At 45.5% G+C, this 18,601-nt stretch overlaps 3 protein-coding genes across 5 annotated transcripts; 2 read left to right on the forward strand and 1 right to left on the reverse strand.

The window, feature by feature from the left end:
• Positions 1-2,747: 2,747 nt before the first annotated feature.
• LOC120709508 (B2 protein-like) lies at positions 2,748-4,996 on the forward strand. The gene is made up of 4 exons (XM_039995176.1): positions 2,748-3,563; positions 3,682-3,782; positions 3,881-3,964; positions 4,531-4,996. The coding sequence occupies exons 1-4, from the start codon at positions 2,888-2,890 to the stop codon at positions 4,684-4,686; spliced, it is 1,017 nt and encodes a 338-aa protein (XP_039851110.1). The 5' UTR covers positions 2,748-2,887; the 3' UTR covers positions 4,687-4,996.
• A 263-nt stretch (positions 4,997-5,259) lies between these two features.
• Positions 5,260-10,167, reverse strand: LOC120709509 (F-box protein SKIP8-like). Of its 3 annotated transcripts, none has more exons than XM_039995178.1 (4): positions 9,552-10,166; positions 8,419-8,615; positions 5,715-5,818; positions 5,260-5,623 (listed from the first exon to the last, which is right to left on the reverse strand). In XM_039995178.1, the coding sequence occupies exons 1-4, from the start codon at positions 9,948-9,950 to the stop codon at positions 5,544-5,546; spliced, it is 780 nt and encodes a 259-aa protein (XP_039851112.1). In that variant the 5' UTR covers positions 9,951-10,166; the 3' UTR covers positions 5,260-5,543. The 3 variants fall into 3 exon arrangements, 2 of the variants coding, with proteins under 2 accessions (XP_039851112.1, XP_039851111.1); XR_005689708.1 differs by adding an exon at positions 7,672-7,787 and having other exon boundaries at positions 5,261-5,818; positions 9,552-10,167; XM_039995177.1 differs by having other exon boundaries at positions 5,261-5,818; positions 9,552-10,164.
• A 1,354-nt stretch (positions 10,168-11,521) lies between these two features.
• LOC120709510 (ubiquitin carboxyl-terminal hydrolase 6-like) lies at positions 11,522-18,474 on the forward strand. The gene is made up of 18 exons (XM_039995179.1): positions 11,522-11,663; positions 13,086-13,231; positions 13,326-13,361; positions 13,447-13,554; positions 14,108-14,208; positions 14,292-14,418; positions 14,990-15,049; positions 15,134-15,198; positions 15,329-15,382; positions 15,831-15,939; positions 16,805-16,893; positions 16,972-17,041; positions 17,156-17,236; positions 17,322-17,396; positions 17,534-17,582; positions 17,776-17,895; positions 17,983-18,057; positions 18,145-18,474. Exons 1-18 carry the CDS (start codon positions 11,654-11,656, stop codon positions 18,204-18,206), a joined length of 1,437 nt encoding a protein of 478 aa, XP_039851113.1. The 5' UTR covers positions 11,522-11,653; the 3' UTR covers positions 18,207-18,474.
• The last annotated feature ends 127 nt before the right edge of the window (positions 18,475-18,601 follow it).

The raw sequence follows: 18,601 nt of genomic DNA on the forward strand, positions 1-18,601 counted from the left end.
GAACCAAGTCCACGCGCTCCGGTCTCCCTCCCCGCTCGCCCCGCGCCCAATCGCGCAGCGCTGCCGGTGGTGGCGGCTGCCAGGCCATGGCCATGGCCGTCGAGGGGACGAGAGACGGCGCGGCGCCCAGGGGACGCGACGCGTGCGCACGTCCTGGGCCTGGCGCGGCGGGACAGGCGGCGCGCGACGGGAGGTCCGGTCCCAGCGCGACATCGCCACGCTCGGGGGGTCTCGCGTGCCCGGTCACGGCCGCGGCTGGTTGGTCCGTCGCTGCTTCCTCGGGGTGTGAACGCGACCGGTGATCCAGGAGATGCCCCCTGCCCAGGGTTAAGTTTAACCACGGCAGCCGGGAATGGCACGCGCACGTCACGCCTCCGTGTGCCTGACGCGCCCGCAGCCGCTAGTACATTTTTATCCTTTCCGGGTGCGGTGCGGCCCCAGGACAGGGAAAAGAAGCTGCGGAATCGGGAGAACGCGCCCGTTGGTGATCACAATTGCTACGACAGATAATGGAAACGTGGAGAGCTGGGAGTTGGGCATCGCCTACCGTGGACTGCACGATCTGCCGAGAGGGACGTCGGCTACGTGCTTACCTTCGCTAACGTAAAAAGTGATGAGCCAGCAATAAGCCAGTGGGCTTATTAGCTAGCAAATATTGATGCTAAGATTCTGTTTGGATTCATGGACTAAACTTTAGAGCGAAATTTTGGTCCACTAGGTGATCCAAACATGTCGACTAAAATGTGAACTAAAGTTTAGAATTATATAGTTTAGTCCATTAGTCATCAAAATTCCATCTAATTTGGACTAAACTAACTTGCAAACTGCGAGAACAAACTACCTACCATGCTACCACTCGCTGTGCCTACGTAGGCACAACAACAGTAAATCAAAGGAAAAAATGACATTTCTATATTCCTACATATTCACCTAAAGTTAAGTTTCTTGAATTAAATTTAGTTACCTAATATTTAGTCAACCTAAAGTTTGATCTGGACTAAAATTTAGTTTAGATGATCGAAAAGAGCCTAAATGCGAAAGCCTCCCTCCTAAAAGCTCGTCGGTACAACTAGGACCGCTTTGAGGTGCATCACTTTATCATCTAGATATTTTGGGTGCAAAAAGGCGGTAGCTCCCTGACAAAAGAAAACCCATCAAGTCGTCGTCATGACTGATACTAAATGTGGCTGGAGAGTGTCGAGATCCTAATAAACCGACGCGACAGACTCGTCGTCATTTATCTGTAATGGCAAATCGGTCCTTCTCACTCGATTACTGGCCGACGCTGGCATCAACTAGTTTAAGAGGTGATGTCGAAGTGATAAGCCTGTAAACTAATTCCTTCCTCCTAACCAGACTTTTATTTAGAAAAAATTCAGACGCATCGTTACTATCCTAAGAAATGATCTTGTTTCCTCTAATTACTATAATAATTGTAATTAAAAATTATATTGTTTATTTAGTTTTCTAGATCCTCAGTAAATACATATGAATTGGAGCCAGAAAAGTAAAATCTCTATACGGTTTTTCTATATAATTTTCTCTTGGTACTTAGCATTATTTTAATTAGATGGATCTTATTACACCTAAATAAGTACTTTTCGTGGGATAAATTTTGAAAGATAAAATAATAGCCTCTTTTTAGGATGGAGGAGGTACGTAGTAGCATTAGAGCGATGCAGCAGGTCCGACACGTCAGCCAATAAATCTTTGAGCGGATCGTAATATGGTGGAGATTTTTTGCATGACGCGTAGGAACGAGGGAGCGCTTGCAAATTCGGTCAGTGCTTCCTGATCGGAAAACGTTAACGGCCCGGAAGTGAGTGATGAATGTGAATGTGACCGGGAGCGCGGCTCGTCTGACTGTTGGCGCGCACAGCAGGTTTGCTGACCCGGTCGGCGCTCCAGCTTACCAACTGGTGGAGCTGTGCCTGTTGGCGACGTGGCAGCAGAACGGACAAGACCAGCACGCGTCAATTCTTTCTAGAAATGCTTTCGCCAATAAACGGCTAGCAAGAACCGATGGTTCACCGTTCACTCTCCAACAAGACACGACTGGAAGGCACGGCAAGATTTTTTTTTAATAGATAGTAAACGTTTACAGATACTGTTTATAGATATTGACTCTGTTCGGCAGGTATTAAATGGATAAGCCGGCAGATTCGTTGTGAGAGAAAAATACCGCGCAAGAAGTTGTACGGCAGATTGATTGTGAGAGAAAATACTGTGCAATAAACCGGAAGAAGAGCTGCCGAACACCGTGATTAATAAGAAGAGAATTAATTCTGTTTATAGATAAATCGGATCCAAAAACCGTACCACGACAAGATTATTGAGATGCAAACGCATACGGAGAAGGTTCAGTAGATGGCTATTTCCTCGTAAAAATTTTCGAACAGTAGTACTACTAGTATAAACTTGAGATCCGACAAAAGGCACTGGCCCGTGTACAAGCACAACCTTGGCGACGAAGGCGCCGCGGCGTGCCGGGACATCCACGTCTCGTCCCCTCGCCACGGCGCGACGCGGTTTGGCCACCTTCGCCGAAGCTTCCCTTCCCGGCCCGCGCGGGGACACGGAGGGCGAACGCCCACGTCCGGCCGTTGCCAAGTGATGCCCAGCGAGAGCGCACACGCCTCGCCTGGGGTCACGCTCCCTCCCGGCGGTCACCGCCCGACAACGAAACCCACTGGACTCGACTCGATTGGAAACCAGCTGACCCACCGGGACGGCGATAAAGCCCCTCGCCCCACGCGGCGGCACCTCCACTCCTCCACACCACTCCGTTTCATTTCCCGCTACCCTCCCGGGCTCCCCTGCCCCCGCGCCTCTCCCTCTCATTTCCCGGCGAACTCGCGGCAATCCGGAAGAAAGAAACAGGCCGGCCATGGAGGGCTACGACCGCGAGTTCTGGCAGTTCAGCGACCAGCTGCGCCTGCAGACGGCCGCCTTCTCGGGCCTCTCCCTCGGCGACTCCATCTGGTCCCCGGCCGCCGACCGCCGCAACTCCTCCCAGTCCCAGCCCGACGCCGGCCTCCTCGCGTCCCCGCCGCCCGCCAAGAACAGCCTCATCGGCGGCGGCAGGCCGGGGCTCATCGGCTCCGGCAAGCTGGCCTTCGGCGCCACCACCACTAGCAAGGCCGACCGCTACAACAACAACCTCCCCAACGACAAGGCCGCCGCCTACAGCAGCAGCATCAGCAGTGGCTATGCCAAGAACATGAGCAACAACGGCTTTATTAAGGTGGGCTACAACAGCAACGGTGGCAGCAACAACGGCGGCGAGGTGAAGAGCTACTTCAACAAGTCCGCCGGGAGGCCGGCGAGCAACAGCACCAACCACCACGGCGGCGGCGGCAAGAAGCACGGCGGAGACTACGGCAAGAAGAAGCACGCCAAGAACGAGGGCGGCGGCAACGGCGGCAACGCCGCGGCGGCCGCGGACAAGCGGTTCAAGACGCTGCCGGCGTCGGAGGCGCTGCCGCGGGGCGAGGCCGTCGGCGGGTACATCTTCGTCTGCAACAACGACACCATGGACGAAAACCTCAGGAGGGAGCTCTTCGGTAATATACAACCACGATCCCTCCAGTTTTACGGCCTGTTCTCGATTCACGCCGATTCTTTGTGCTGAGAAAAACGCTCGGAGATGAAATGACGAGACGAGAACTGTTGGGGATGCAGGGCTGCCGTCTCGGTACAGGGACTCGGTGCGGGCGATCCGACCCGGGCTGCCCCTCTTCCTCTACAACTACTCCACCCACCAGCTCCACGGCATCTTCGAGGTAACAACACCAAGCAATTCGATTTGCTTTCTCATCCGTCGATCGATCTCGAAATTCCGACGAACTTCATCGTGCTCATCGTCTCACCGATCAATCAGGCCGCGAGCTTCGGCGGGACGAACATCGACCCGACGGCGTGGGAGGACAAGAAGTGCCCCGGCGAGTCGCGATTCCCCGCACAGGTATCCTTTTTCCCCCACTTCTCCGATGGCCAAAGCTTAGCTCGAGTCTCTCTAGCCATATGGGCCATGGCAGATGACCGCCGATCAGCTCAACACCAAACAAACGAGACAAAAAGCTCGAGACCCATCCACGTGTTTCGACGTGCACAAGGGGCCTGGTCCGACCACAGGGATGGCAAAAAAAAGATTTTTGGTAGTGCAGACACATGAACAGAGCGTTTTTAAATCTGTCTTTCGAGAAGCCTCGTGTAGTCGCGCGTGTGGAAAGGATCAATTCGATGAACAGGTGGACCGATCGGCTCTGTTCCAGAACGTGGATTAGGCGGCCTAACCTACCACCACACCACACCACTATCTGAGCCAGGTCAGGGCAGGGCAGGGCAGGGCAGGTCGGTTTGGTTTGGCTTGGCCAGTCGGCAAGAGGATTCGGACGGCACGCAGATGATCCTTACCTTGATTACGTTGCGTCGCGTGTGCTCCGAGTCCGACTGAGTGAACTACTCCACATCGATCATCGTAACGCTGATGCTGATGCTGATGCTGATGCTGATGGTTTGGATGCGCAGGTTCGCGTGGCGACGCGGAGGATCTACGACCCGCTGGAGGAGGACGCCTTCCGCCCCATCCTCCACCACTACGACGGGCCCAAGTTCCGGCTCGAGCTCTCCGTCACCGAGGCCATTGCCCTCCTCGACATCTTCACCGCCAAGGACGACGCCTGACCGATCCTTCCTTCGTCAGGCCGCCGCCGAGCAACAAATAAAGCAGGCATGTACGTACAGTGCATGTCACAAGCCACCGGTGTACTAGCATGTTAGCACTGTTATTATGCACACCTTTGTGTTGATGTGAGGGCTATGAGGCATGCGTCCCATTGTTTTGTTTTTAGGATGACACTAGCGCGATGATTTGCAGAGGAATAGCCCTCGTTTCTCCCCTCTTGTACTGTAAGTTGTAAGGCATATTCGGACCCAAGTGCCATGTACAAATCACTTTTGAGATCTATATGCTCCTGTGGTGTGAACCTGAACATAACGAGTGCTTCTTGGATGGGAATTCGTCCTTGGCCACAATATGGTAACAATGCGCAGCAGCTTCATTAGTCCCTGCCTCAGTTGTGTCTGATCGGACTAGTAGATTCCAGAGCATCACAAGTCACCAACCTGCCAGCCCCATGACGGCATGACTCAGTACAACTTCTCCAAGGAAAATTCATTAGTACCTAGCAACACCTCCCTTCCCAGACCATAGACATCTGAAAGCAGAGGATAGCTGCACTGCACAACAAGGCACGCTAAAGACAAGATAGCGCGCATTAAGTAGGCACCAGATAAGTCAGCCGCAGCCCACAGGGCGCCATAACCTTTCACTCACCAATTAAGTTTTAACACCTAAAACACATTTATACAAAGCTGCAGAATGGACATCCAGAAGGGTAATATCGACAGGAGATCCAGAACGGAGAAAATCGATGGGGGGGGGAACCTCTCTCAAATACATCTGATAATCTATTACCAGTCAAGGAGCACGCCACATCGAAGCCGCGCCATCTAGTTTCCTCAACCAAGATTCCATGCTTTCATTCTCCAGCTTCAACCAAACAGATTATGCGGAACAGGGTCAGCCATGAGCGAGCTGTGATGGTGAACCATATACCACCTGCCATTGCGTAACTCATACACATTTGTCACATGGAACAGCACAGGGTCAACATCGACGTTAGCCTTCAAATTGACCCATGCCACCTCACCAAGAACACGAACACGGACATCCCGTATCTGGAAAGCAATGCCCTGCCCTCCATCTTGGCCCCAGTTGAACAGCAAGCCCCATCCCTCCATCACCGCATTGTATCTGTTAAACATGGAAGTGAAGCATCGCCACAAGATGGCATGTTAGAGTTATGCTTGCTTAAACAGTCCATTAGAAAATCAAGAATAGTGGCATGGGGAATGGAAGGCTTCATACGGAAACTTACAGCACGAATGGAACACCTTGTCAAAAAACAAACAAACGGAACAGAACATAAGTGTTCCATACCTCCCCCCCCCCCCCTGCCCCCGACTAAATCCACATTCAAATAATTTCACAAAAACAAGATAAAGAAACATGCTAACATCTGTAACCTTGTCACACTAGTCAATAGGTTTCATTCCATATTTGTATGGTATAGTTAGTTACTGGCAGTGACAGGTGGTCAAGTACAGCCTACTATAAAAAAGTAACCTATACAGCTGCCAAAGCATACTGATTTCACTTCTTGCAGAATTTCTATCAGTATGCATGGATGCAAGAAAGCAATTGACACGCCAACAAAGGTAGAAATTTTCATGAGTCCGTCCTTTCTTCTATTCAGCTGAAATAGAAGCATGCACACTGTTTTAAAAGCCAGTCCCCTAGCTCATCCAATTGAAGGTGATGCGCTAGATACCATGCAGTTGCCAACATAGTATGCATGTGTAGGAATGACTATTTGTTTAAAAAAAACTGATATTAATACATACAGTTTTCTAGATCACAGTAGTTGAGAGCTACTCAAAGGACAAGGTACACACACAAAAAGTAGATATGAAAAACCTCAGCATAAAGATCATTAACAGAATTGCAGATATCGGCATACATATGCTTATCTGTGGACCTTTAATACTATTAACCTATATAAATAACTAGATTTCACAAGTTTAGATCTATTTCTCATGGACATGGACGCAACTGTATAGCATGGTCTCATTCGCCTTGCCTAAGCAACCACAAAACATAAATAGTTTGTGGAATGCAGCCTCTTCATATTTGGATGGCTGGGCAGGCCTGTAAATCAGGTCCCAGCAGTGCAAGAAGGTCGACAAGCATGGCCAGCTGGAAACACAAATAGAATGCATTTCCACGCTATGGAGGCTAGTTTAGCTAGGACCCACCATATGCTGTGCTACGCTCACCTCTCGTTCAACCCATGATCATGTCCGCAGCTGCCTGCACCGAGCAGCCCACGTTCATCCGCCTCCCAGCAGTGCTCCGAGGAGACTCACCAAGTTGGAGCTAGAGGCGCTTCCCCACTCCTTGGGACTCTGTCTGGCTGCTGGGGATGAGATGGCCGCCGACATCGCTGATTCGCTCATCAACCGCCATGGTCCATGGACACCAACGGCAACAGCATGATGAAGTTCGACAAGCTTGCCTTTTCCCTAGCCTGCAGCTCCGGAGGCCCTACCGTGGCTGTCTGGTCGGCGTAGCTCACCGAGCCTTCCACACTTTCGACCGCAACAGGCACGGATGATAGCTCTATTCCTTCTTTATCCACTGTCTCCAGCTCGGCTCTGTCATGTGCAGGCTACGATACCTTGATTCGTTCTATCTCCACCAAATTAAGTGTCTTATTACACAAATTGAACCAACAAACTATCAAACTGAATTCCCCACGAACCAAATCGAGCTTGCATGAATTGAATCAAAGCTGGGCGCTGCCTAAATCGAGTTTGTCGTCAAAGTTGTCAGCAAAGGACCAACAGACTGCCCTGATGGTGAAGAAACAGACCAGGCTGCACACATAATATTTGCTTAACTATCCTACAACAGATGGCCAGGAGCATGCTACAGTGTGAATCAACAAGTTAGCAACCAGATTTTGCAGCTGCCATGGCAATCTGCAAACCGGTACAAATCTAGAGAGAGCTGAGAAGTAGAAAGAGGGAAAGAAATGGTAACTTCACCTCCGACAAATACAAGGTTACCATAGCACACGATACACCCAACCAAACAGGAGCTTCACAATGCAGGCCGCCTTAAGCCAATCAAACCAAACATGACCAACTTGAATTGATTTAGCCTGGTGAAGAACAATGCCTGCGTTAGTCCTAGCCTGACTAGGAACTAAGCCAACCAACCAATCGCCACATAGTGTTTCTATTATTATTCTCTGAAAGAACTATCAAAGAAGTTTGATGTTTGTAAAGGAACAAAAATAATCACTATATATGTTTGCTGAAAATTCCTCTGCTTCTCTGCATATGCAAGGCAAGGAGGCCAATCATCTCCCTAACTGGCAGCTGATGGTACCAACCAGTCTTTCTATTTACATTTATTCAATATATAAATATAACGACCTGTAATATATTTTCAATCAGATGAACCACTCTATAAGGCACTATATCTGTTTCACAATTTATGTCACTGTGTGTCCAACTGTCCATGCCAACAATTTCACAAAGACAAAGGAAACGACCAACATTGATGGAAAAGAAGCAATAAATCAACCACAACTAGCTGTCCACCCCTTGAACATGCAAATCAACCACCCAAGTGCTGTACACTGACTGCATTTTAAACCTCTTCATAACAGCATATCATCACATGGACATGCATTGTGAAAAACATACACCCAAGGTCATGGACATATGTTGCCGAACAGAAAGTAGAAATCAGAGAGGATCAATTGAAGTGAAGTCAAAAGGACATACCCAGTGAAGAACTCCCCAGTCGCGTGAATACACTTAACATAATCTGCATCGAGCCAAAATCGGCTCATTGCTGGCAAGGACCCTTCCCTGATGATATTGTAGAATTCTGCATTAAGATTCATGATGGCTTTTGTAGCAGCATAGTATGCCTTCCATCCATTAGGTGGATTTATAGTACCCTGCTCCACCGTAAAATCCTACAATAGTTGATTTACATTACAGCAGTACAAAACAAGTACAGAAATTCTAGAAAAGAAAAACTTGCAACATAATCACAAGGATTGTTATTTTTAACAGCCAAACTACACAACTTCACATAGTAACATCAAGAAAACAATATTAGTTTGGAACTTAAAACCATATCACTAACTTCATAACAAAAAAAATATAAGTAGCATGAATTTGTAGAAATCAAAAGGGACACAGAAATTTACCCATGTGTGGACAATTAGAAGGGACAATGATATATAAATACAAACTATCATGATTTATGACCAAGATACAAAATGGACAAACACGGGTGCACGTGCACAATTCAAACTCTCTTATTTGTCACACATTGATCAACATGGCTAGATTGTGAAAACGCCAGTAAAAAATCTGGAAACTGAAGCAAGGTGGAGTTTTCCGAGTTGTGCACGGGTATAATTAATTTTCTTTCAGTTCAGAAATGGCAATACATGTGGTAGCAAGGTTCATGTCATTACACGTGTTCGATGCGACACGGGAGCCATGGAAGTTTGGTTCGTTCCAAGTGTCCGTTAAGAGTCATGGATGAATTGCCTTACTACAAATTTCAGTTACTGAGAGAAAACCGCTTGGTTTCTGGATTAGAGCGCAAAAGGGGTAAACAACCTGGCAAAATCAGAATCCTGTCACTCCATCATATCCAGTGGACGGTTAGAATTGAATCATTCCATATCCCAGTGTGTATCCTACAACCTTTATCCCTGGATCTAAACGCCCTAAGGATAATGGCATGCACTAGCAGAAATGTAAAAAAGCCTAATCCATGAACCTGACAGTCCTAGTGAGGGGGTGGAAACATGCAGCGACGCATAACTACATTGCCAATCAGAGAGTAGAGCAAGTCAAGGGAGAGGCTTGTGGGCGCATCAGGCCTGGAGACGCACCTTGTGGTAGAGCGCCTTCCAGGCGCCGTCGTCGTTGGCAGCACCGCGCATGGCGGAGTTGGTCATGGAGAGGCGGCAGAGGCTGGTGTAGTCGAGGTAGCTGAGCGCGTGGGTGGTGATCTCGGGGACGAGCTGCTCCATCATGGAGGCGCCGCCCTCGGGCGGGGCCGGCTCCTGCGCCTTCTTCTTGTTCTCCCCGCCCACGGCCATCTCGCCGTTAGCGGACTTGGCGGCGCGGCAGCCGCAGGAGGCGCAGCCGCAGCAGTGCAGCGACGGGGATTGGTGCCTCTTGGAGAAGGAGGGGGAGGAGGAGGAGGACGCGCGGAAGGCCCAGAAGGCGCAGACGAGGCAGCAGACGGCGGTGGCCCCGGCGGCGATCAGGGCCCGGGCACCGTCCATGCGGACATCCAGATCGCGGGGGCGGCGGCTGAGGAGGAGGGGGTCAGGGGGTCGGGGTAGGGTTTGGACGGCATCCCATCACACGGAAGAGGAGGCTAGGGTTTTGTCGCCGGGGTTGGGGAGGATACGAGATGGGGAATGAATGAGGAGCGGGGCGGGGGGGTTTCCGTTTCGGATCGAGGAAGACGACCAGAAAATGGATGCCTTGCCTAGTTGGGTGGACGCGACGCGACGCGACTTATGAACGGGGAGGGGGGGAGGGGGGGGGGGGGGGGGTTCGGGTTGGATCCGACAGGCTCTGCAAACTGGGACGGATCGGGCTGGATGCCATTCCCAGGGACGCGACCGCGTTCCGTTTTGGAGAAATGGTCGCATTCGGCGTTATGGTCGACGGTGATAGCTTAGACGTCGACTGAAGTGAGCAAGGTCGAGTTGCGCTGCCTACAGGTGGCAGTGCTGCCGCCGCCGCCGCCTAAGGCCTCCTCCAACAAGGCGAGATATCGCTAGCTTGAGCTTCATTGGAAGAGAGAGAAATTGTAAAAATTGCTACACCAGCTTTTATCCCAACACTAGCTTATAGCATAGTATGAGAGAGCAGAAACACAAAATGAGGACCGGATGGAACGTCTTTTCAATTTTTTATTATTTAACAGTTGCAGCTCCATCGGCGATTTCGTCAATTCTGTTGGAGATGGCCTAATATCTCGCGAATGGTTTGGTAAAAAAGTTTTTCATATGTGGCCATTTAATGTTAAGAAAATTTAACGAGTAATGTTATCAGTGATATAATAATAACAGCTGGCAAAACGGTGGGAGAGTCATCTTATCTTACAATTCTAAATTTAAGCTAATGAGATGGTTTGCAGGGTAACAACCTCATTTTCTCACCAAAGCATAAAAATTCTATATGTGAGACATGCAGGCACCGATGCATGGGACAACATACTCATTCTAAGATGTCCAAAAATTACGATCGTATATTGTCACTAGAAAGTTTGGTTCTCGGATATTCCATTTGTTACTATTAGGTCTTTTAGTTCTCAATCGGCGGGATAGTTAAAGGCTCTAATCAATAGCTATGTACATGCTTATTAGGCTCCGTCTATGCTTGACTTTGAGAAACTTTGCGCGAGAGGTATGTCAAGCGAGTAGTAGTGATATGGAAGGGAAGATAACAGTGGAAGATGGTGGTGCAACATATATTTCTTTGATGTTGTTTTGTAACATTTAAAATTGACTCTCTTAAAGGTTTTATTTTTATAGTATTTCATTGATGGTCATCTTTCATATAAATTTTAAATTGACTCCTCTTATCTCCACTGATGCTGCTATCAGTATAATTACCGTATCAAATAATTTCTCCATTCGATATACCTCTAAGAAGATATGCGTTATTAATCTACAATTTGTGAGGAAACCAATGAAATACACTATTTTTTTGAGAGGAAAACCATAAAGCAAGTAAGCATAAGCAGCAGTGTAAGAGGCCCATTGGAAGCAGTTGGGCCGTAGAGCCGGGCGGCAGCAGAGGCCCGAGCCCGACTGGGGGGTTACGGCGTGGCCGAGAGAGGGAGAAGGCGTAACTGCGTAAGCATAAACATCCGTCGCCCCACCCCGTGCGCCCCCCTTTCTTCTAGCCTGCGCTGCCCCCCGTTCCTTTCTCCTCCAGCAAGTAAACCCCCCGTCTCCACCGCGCCGCCGCCATGCCGACCGGTGAGCTCCTCTCTATCCCCCTCTCATCGTCCCTTCCCGCCCCAGCCTCTCGATTCCTAGAGCCGCGGTATCGATCTCGTCGCCCCGCCCTCCTCCAGTTCAGGCTCGAATCGGCAGTGCTTTTTTTTCCCCTTTAAAATTCAATTTTGTTGTGTGTATCGTGTTCTCCCGTTTAGGGTCCTGACTTGTCTCTGCTCTACTCGATCCGCCTTCAGCTCGGGGATCGCGTCGCGGCGGTGGCGCCGGAGCGTTGTGGGTTCCTAGAGCGCCGGTGTGTGTATCTTTTTGGCTTGGTTCCGGGGAGATTTCGGTTGGGAAGATAGGGTTTGGTACTGGAAACTGAGTGCAGGGCTCCTGGCACCGCACGGCGCTCTAGGCCCGCATTTGCCTTTGCTGCTTCCGGACGCGTGCTCTAGTTCCTTATAGCACAGCGTTGTTTGAGCCATGATGCACAGTCGCTGATGTTTGTTGCTTAGTGTTAAAATGTGCCACATCTTATGGCAACGGTTTCTGACCTGCATCCGGAAAGGAGATAACGGAAAGCGACACTAGGTTCGAGTGAGCTACTGCTGACTCGCTGTAATGTTGTAGAACACCAAAACATCGATAAGCATAAGCTTTTTAGTGCAAGTTTTGTTCTGTGGCTTTCTGTTTTTCGCCCTTCGGTGTGGGACACACTTTACACGTACGCCGCATTCTCTTTGATGCCATGATTTTTTCACTGCTCACCAAACAGTCAACTGGAGTACTGGACCTTGTAGCTGTCCTTCAGTGGCACCATGCTACATTTGCTTAGTTTTGTTTACTAGGGCTTATTGATTGTGATACATTCTACAAGATATGAGAAGGCTATACAGCGCGCAAGCTGTGTCTGTTTGCGGTTTAAATTGTTTATGTTTTGATTGCTTATTACACAATTATGTATTTCATTGTTAATAAACGGTGGGAAAATCGAAAACCAGTAAGTTATTCACATTCATAAACTATTTTTTTCACTTGACACGCAGATGCATGCAGAGTTTTGTTATGGTAGTATTGTATCTTTCCTTTAGAGTTCCTTGCTCCTTTTTTTTTCTGACATCTTTTGGTTTCTTGTTATCTGGATCATGCTATCTGAAATTCTTTTGGGATATCTAGCATTCTCTGTTAGCTCCTTGTTTAGTCGCAAAGTTCAATAAATCATTTTGCATTAAATTTCCTATTGAATTTCTTTACAAGTTGTCTTAATATATTGTAAAATCATTAAAGGAAAGTAGTTTATGTAACTACTAGAAATAAGCTTCTGTTTTGACCCCAGACTTTGGTGTTATCACCCACTGCATATTATTAGCTACATCTATGCCCAAACGTATTTGCTTTCATACTATATATAACTTTTGCTTTCATACTATATATAACTAATGCTTTTGTAATACTTTCCAGTTAGCGTGAAATGGCAGAAGGAGGTCTTTCCAGGCATAGAGATTGACACTAGCCAGCCGCCAATTGTTTTCAAGAGTCAGCTTTACACACTAACGGGTGTACCACCTGAGCGCCAAAAAATTATGGTGAAGGGTGGAATATTGAAGGTATACTATGTTGTTAAGTTCTTATAGATTCAGCTATATGCCTATATCCATTGCATATTCATACACTGTAACATGTTCGCTATGCATAATACAGGATGATGCAGATTGGTCTACTTTGGGAGTGAAAGATGTGAGATGCTTGACTTATTTTCTGTGCTCGAATGCTATTTATGTCTCATTTTGAAGTTACAACTGAATTGAGATGTGCTTTGTAGGGTCAAAAATTGATGATGATAGGAACAGCTGATGAAATTGTGAAAGCTCCAGAGAAAGGTCCAGTGTTTGTTGAGGATCTACCAGAAGAAGAGCAAGTGGTCGCACTGGTACGTACCTGATCTCGTTCTGTGCATGTCCACAATGCTATGTCTTATTACTTAATCTTGACCTTTTGGATTCATGATTGCTTTATTATACACTAAAAAAGAACTTGAATGGTTAATTTGTTAATCATTCAGTTAGAGCTGATGCTAGTACGTCTGTCATGACGATATGCTTCCCGTGCACATTCGTCATTGCACCTTAGGTTCAATAGATAGGACGCCTGAATCTTGTAACGGGAGACATACATGAAATGGGAGCATATGCTTTGGGCTTTCCAGCAGCATTGGGGAAAGGGAGCTTGAATACATGTTATTTAACTGGCCACTTGGGATTTTTAATGTATTTTTGAGAATACAGTATAAATTGACATCCGAGAGTAGTAACTATAGTCTCACGTAAGGTCCTTCTGATTTAAATATTTTGTATAAATTTTTGATAGGTAATCTTCTATGATTATCCGGGATACTGAAATCATATCTTGGTGTGACCTTTTTCTTTCTTTGTTACTAGTGTTTTTTGTGTTCCCTGAAATGAGTTTTCCCTACTGATATTTAGGGGCACAGTGCTGGTCTTTATAACCTTGGGAATACATGCTACATGAATTCCACATTGCAATGTCTGCATTCTGTTCCAGAGCTGAAGTCAGCGCTACTAAGGTTCAAACCAAAAATTCTCTTAATATTATTTTTGAAGAGGCTTTGTATTTATCATTTGATATCATTCTATTTTACTTGTACAGCTATTCAGATACTGGAAGAGGTAATGGCATTGACCAAGCCTCTCATAATTTGACTCTTGCAACTCGTAATATCTTTGGTGAGCTTGATCAAAGTGTTCGTCCTGTTGCACCTCTACAATTCTTGCAGGTGAGCTCACCATCGTTAAATACATCCTAGGTTGGTGAAGTGTATTTTCTCTTAGTTCTAGATCAGAAGAGTATCTAGACTTTTGACACATCACCTGATTTGTGACTAATAGATGCCAATATGATATGGTTTATTTCAGTACTAATAAAATATGTCAGACCCTCTCATTGAAGATCGTGAAAGTTCTTACAGTTATTGAAGATTATATAAAGAGTACTCTTATATAAATTATAATGACCATTTATATTTGAAAAAAGAGAATCATAGCTTACTGTTTCCATATTTTTCTCAGAAAAATGGGTCATCTTCCCTGTATGAAATGAAAAGGCCTTGTATATTTTTTTTCTAGTGGTTTGTTACTGTTTTGATAAAAAAATATTGTTTAGTCTAATTTCCTCAGTATGTATTCTCATGATTTGAGCAGTTTCAATATGGAATTTAATTCTTTATGAAGTCATACCTTATTGAATTATGTGATCTGGTTTACTTCAGTGGAAGATTTTGATGGCTCATGTGGAAACAGACATAATACTAACAGTTCTTTTTTAAAAAAAAATCTGATTCTGAGCAGACATTGCGTAAAAAATATCCACAATTTGCCCAGCAGCACAATAATGTCTACATGCAACAGGTTCCTTCTAATCACCTATGATTAAGAGTTAGGTTATGTACTGTCATTTGTCTAATGAATGTGCATCTTTTATATAAATTACAGGATGCAGAAGAATGCTGGACACAGCTGGTGTATACACTTTCTCAAACTCTTACATCAGATGCAAGGTAACCTTTCCAGTGTCAACTGCACTTCTCCCATATCACTGCTTATCATATCTATCATTGTGCCCCTGTAATATTTTATGGCAATATTCGGCTACTCTTTCTAAAACGATTTGCACACTCCCCCCTGTAGTGAATCTGCAGCTCTTTCGATGAAGCAACTGTTTGGGATCGATCTCGTGAGCAGGTTCTCCCCTCCCTCCCTCCCTCTCTCCCTCCTTCCCCTCTCTATATATCTCTTTCTGTATTCTCTGTCCGTGTTAGATGCCCTATGTATTGTTGTACAATTTGTAGTACAATCCTGTTTATACACCTTGTACAGAAAACAGAAGGTTCCAGCATACAACTATGTTTGGTTTTCTGTTTTTAATGGGCCTTTCTCTCTGTCTGAATAAGTAGACATTTTAAAACAACTGGGATTTCTCCATGGATTTCATCAGCGGTAAATGATATAAAACAGTAGCCCTGTACTTTCTATCTCTGTAGCAAACACGCAGGTGGCTGTGAAGCCTATTATGATCATTTTAGTGCTGTCTTTGGGTGTTTTTACATTCTGTTTCTGCAGAAAACTATTTGTTAGATGAACATGCCCCAGTGCGGTTGTGATAGTTGTTGATGATTGCTTTTACTTCCAGGGTCCATTGTGCAGAAAGTGGTGAGGAAAGCACGGAGACGGAATCAGTTTATTCCCTGAAGTGTCATATATCTCAAGATGTGAACCACCTTCATGAGGGACTTAAGCATGTAAGTAACATTCGGTTTAGTTCTTTGTTTTCTTATGACATCAAATTGCTCGCTGTGAGTGCTGATATGATAATTCTTGTTACATGGATTGAAATGTCTTGGTCTATCTGCATGCCTCGTGGTAGATTTAACCTTTATTACTGGTGTCTAGGGAAATGCTACCGAGTCAACTCAACAGGTCTTTTGAAGCTACTGATGTTTATTAAATTTTATTAGTACTTAGAACACTTGTTTCATGTCCACTATATTGCATAATGCATATGTCCCCCCAAAGCCTTTGAGTTTGTTCATAGCAAATGCCTATGAAGCTTATAAGTAGATAGAATTCTGCTCCACTATATTGCATAATGCATATGCCCCCAAAAGCCTTTGAGTTTGTTCATAGCAAATGCCTATTATGCGCCAGTGAACTACAATTTTCTTTAGAAGAGCAAGGATATAGAACAATTTAGACATGGTCAAATTTGAAGATAGCAGATGTGAAATATTACAAGTGGATGCTCCATCTATATTTTAGAGTGTTCGTATATTAATCTGACCAGTCTCCAAGAAACCTATTGCCAGATTCGATTTGTTTTCCTTTCCCCCACATGTTCATCCTGATAACTCCGTACCCCCATCCCATTTGGAGTCTGATGTTTTAGAACTATTTTTTCTGGTATATATCATGAAATTAATGAAGTTCATTAAAGATGATACCCATCCAAATACCTCCATAGTTGTGTGCTATTGCATTTTGTGCTGTTTTTGTATCTTCTATGTGGGTTTTGAGGGAAAGGGAAATAAGATATGTAATGTTGCTTGCCATATCCTGCAGATGCCCTTCAGATGATCAATGCCAATCATTCATATTCTTTGTGTACAGGGCTTGAAGACAGAACTTGAGAAAATTTCACCTGCACTGGGTCGCACTGCAATTTATACTAGAGAGTCGAGAATAAATGAGCTGCCCAGGCAAGTACATAAAATCTTTCCATTTTCACTTGTCCTCACTTGTACACAAACATTTTACATATAGATTCCTTCCATTAGGTACTTGACTGTGCAGTTCGTACGTTTCTTTTGGAAAAGGGAATCAAACCAAAAGGCAAAGATTTTGCGCGTATGTTACCCTCTTACTCCCTTGAGCTTGAACAATATTTTGATGATTAGAGTATGGAATCTTTTATCCTATGTTTTTGCTAAAAAAACTGTTTTGTGATTCTTTTATTGCCAGAAAGTTGATTACCCTCTGGAACTGGATGTTTATGAATTTTGCTCAGATGAACTGAAGCAGAAACTCCAAGCTCCTCGACAGGTACCTTTCTCCTTTTGCTGTTCAGTTTTGTGTTTCCATCATTATTGGTGCAGTGTTGAATTGGATGCTCAATTTGCTTGTGAAGATGCTGAGGGATGCAGAAAATGCAAAGTTTGGATTGAAAACAGAGGCGAAAGCTAGCAGCTCAAAAGAAAATGAGGTAATAGTTTCCTGCTACCTAGGTACCTTGAATCATCAGTAAGAACTGTGAAAAAAATGGATCAACTGTAAGATTAAGCTTTCACATGTTTTTTGATTTTGAATCCATGTTGATGCAATTATTGCATTTCATTTCAGGGGTCATCAAGTACCGCTTGGGACTCATCCAGCATGGACATTGACAAAGGCAAGTGGTTTGTTTTTTGCCCTTAGTTTGTAATGATAAGTTGATAACATCTTGTTTGATATCAAACTTTATTTCATGGGATTGTATGCTTATAAACTACAAAAAGTTCCACCCTCTACCTTTGATCGAGGTGACTGCTAGGGTTGTCTAACTGTATTTAAACTTATTTTTCTTGCTTCTGTGTTAAATGCAGCTGATACTTCTGTACCAAAGAAACAATTGACTGGTGTCTACGATTTAGTTGCTGTATTGACACACAAGGGAAGAAGTGCAGACTCTGGCCACTACGTTGGCTGGGTTAAGCAAGATAACGGTCAGGCAAACTAGTCTTACAGCTCGGTTACTTAAAATCAACTGTTTCACATTATTAAGGTTACTGAATTTTCATTTTGGCCTTCAGGAAAATGGATCGAGTTTGATGATGACAACCCAAACAATCGCAAGGAAGAAGATATTTTGAAACTATCTGGAGGAGGTGAGCGATGAACTTACACAAAATGGTGACAATCCATTTTATGGCAGACTATGAACAGTTTTAACGCAGACTTGTTTGTCTACGCAGGTGACTGGCACATGGCATATATCTGCCTGTACAAAGCTCGTGTGGCTGAATCGAAGAGCTAGAGGTCTCTTGGCTACACTGGATCCACACCTCATGCCGCGAATGTCTCGGCTTGTTTTTGTGCCGCATGAGTGAATTGTGTCAATTATTTTTCCAGTTGGATAAGTGGCTACTCTGGAATTATCTTCAATGTCTCTGGCCTGCGTTCACCTGGATATGTATTTTTAGAAAGTCAGACGGGTACATTTTGCGTTACTTTTCAAAATATATAGAACAAAAAGATTCAGCGCAAAGTTTTAGCTTGTGTGGGTCTGATTGATTTGGACCAAAGATATGTGTTTCATCCGACTTTTACATTACAGCAGTGATTCACGCTGAACACCAGATCTGGCTCCGCCTCTAGCTGCTGCGGGAAATAGATGTAAGGCCGTGTTTAGATCATGGCGTAAAGGCAAAA

The sequence above is a fragment of the Panicum virgatum genome, chromosome 5K, assembly GCF_016808335.1.
Source record: "Panicum virgatum strain AP13 chromosome 5K, P.virgatum_v5, whole genome shotgun sequence".
Classification (NCBI taxonomy): domain Eukaryota; kingdom Viridiplantae; phylum Streptophyta; class Magnoliopsida; order Poales; family Poaceae; genus Panicum; species Panicum virgatum.

What these genes read in the sequence shown, in the direction of transcription:
- LOC120709508 (XM_039995176.1), top strand. Translation starts at nt 2,888, where the DNA reads ATGGAGGGCTACGACCGCGAGTTCTGGCAGTTCAGCGACCAGCTGCGC. An exon ending in CCTCAGGAGGGAGCTCTTCG is followed by an intron (nt 3,564 to 3,681) that starts GTAATATACAAC and finishes TTGGGGATGCAG; the next exon opens with GGCTGCCGTCTCGGTACAGG. An exon ending in AGCTCCACGGCATCTTCGAG is followed by an intron (nt 3,783 to 3,880) that starts GTAACAACACCA and finishes CCGATCAATCAG; the next exon opens with GCCGCGAGCTTCGGCGGGAC.
- LOC120709509 (XM_039995177.1), bottom strand. Translation starts at nt 9,950, where the DNA reads ATGGACGGTGCCCGGGCCCTGATCGCCGCCGGGGCCACCGCCGTCTGC. An exon ending in GGAAGGCGCTCTACCACAAG is followed by an intron (nt 8,616 to 9,551) that starts GTGCGTCTCCAG and finishes CAACTATTGTAG; the next exon opens with GATTTTACGGTGGAGCAGGG. An exon ending in ACTGGGGAGTTCTTCACTGG is followed by an intron (nt 5,819 to 8,418) that starts GTATGTCCTTTT and finishes CATGTTTAACAG; the next exon opens with ATACAATGCGGTGATGGAGG.
- LOC120709510 (XM_039995179.1), top strand. An exon ending in AAGAGCAAGTGGTCGCACTG is followed by an intron (nt 13,555 to 14,107) that starts GTACGTACCTGA and finishes ACTGATATTTAG; the next exon opens with GGGCACAGTGCTGGTCTTTA. An exon ending in AGAATAAATGAGCTGCCCAG is followed by an intron (nt 16,894 to 16,971) that starts GCAAGTACATAA and finishes TCCTTCCATTAG; the next exon opens with GTACTTGACTGTGCAGTTCG.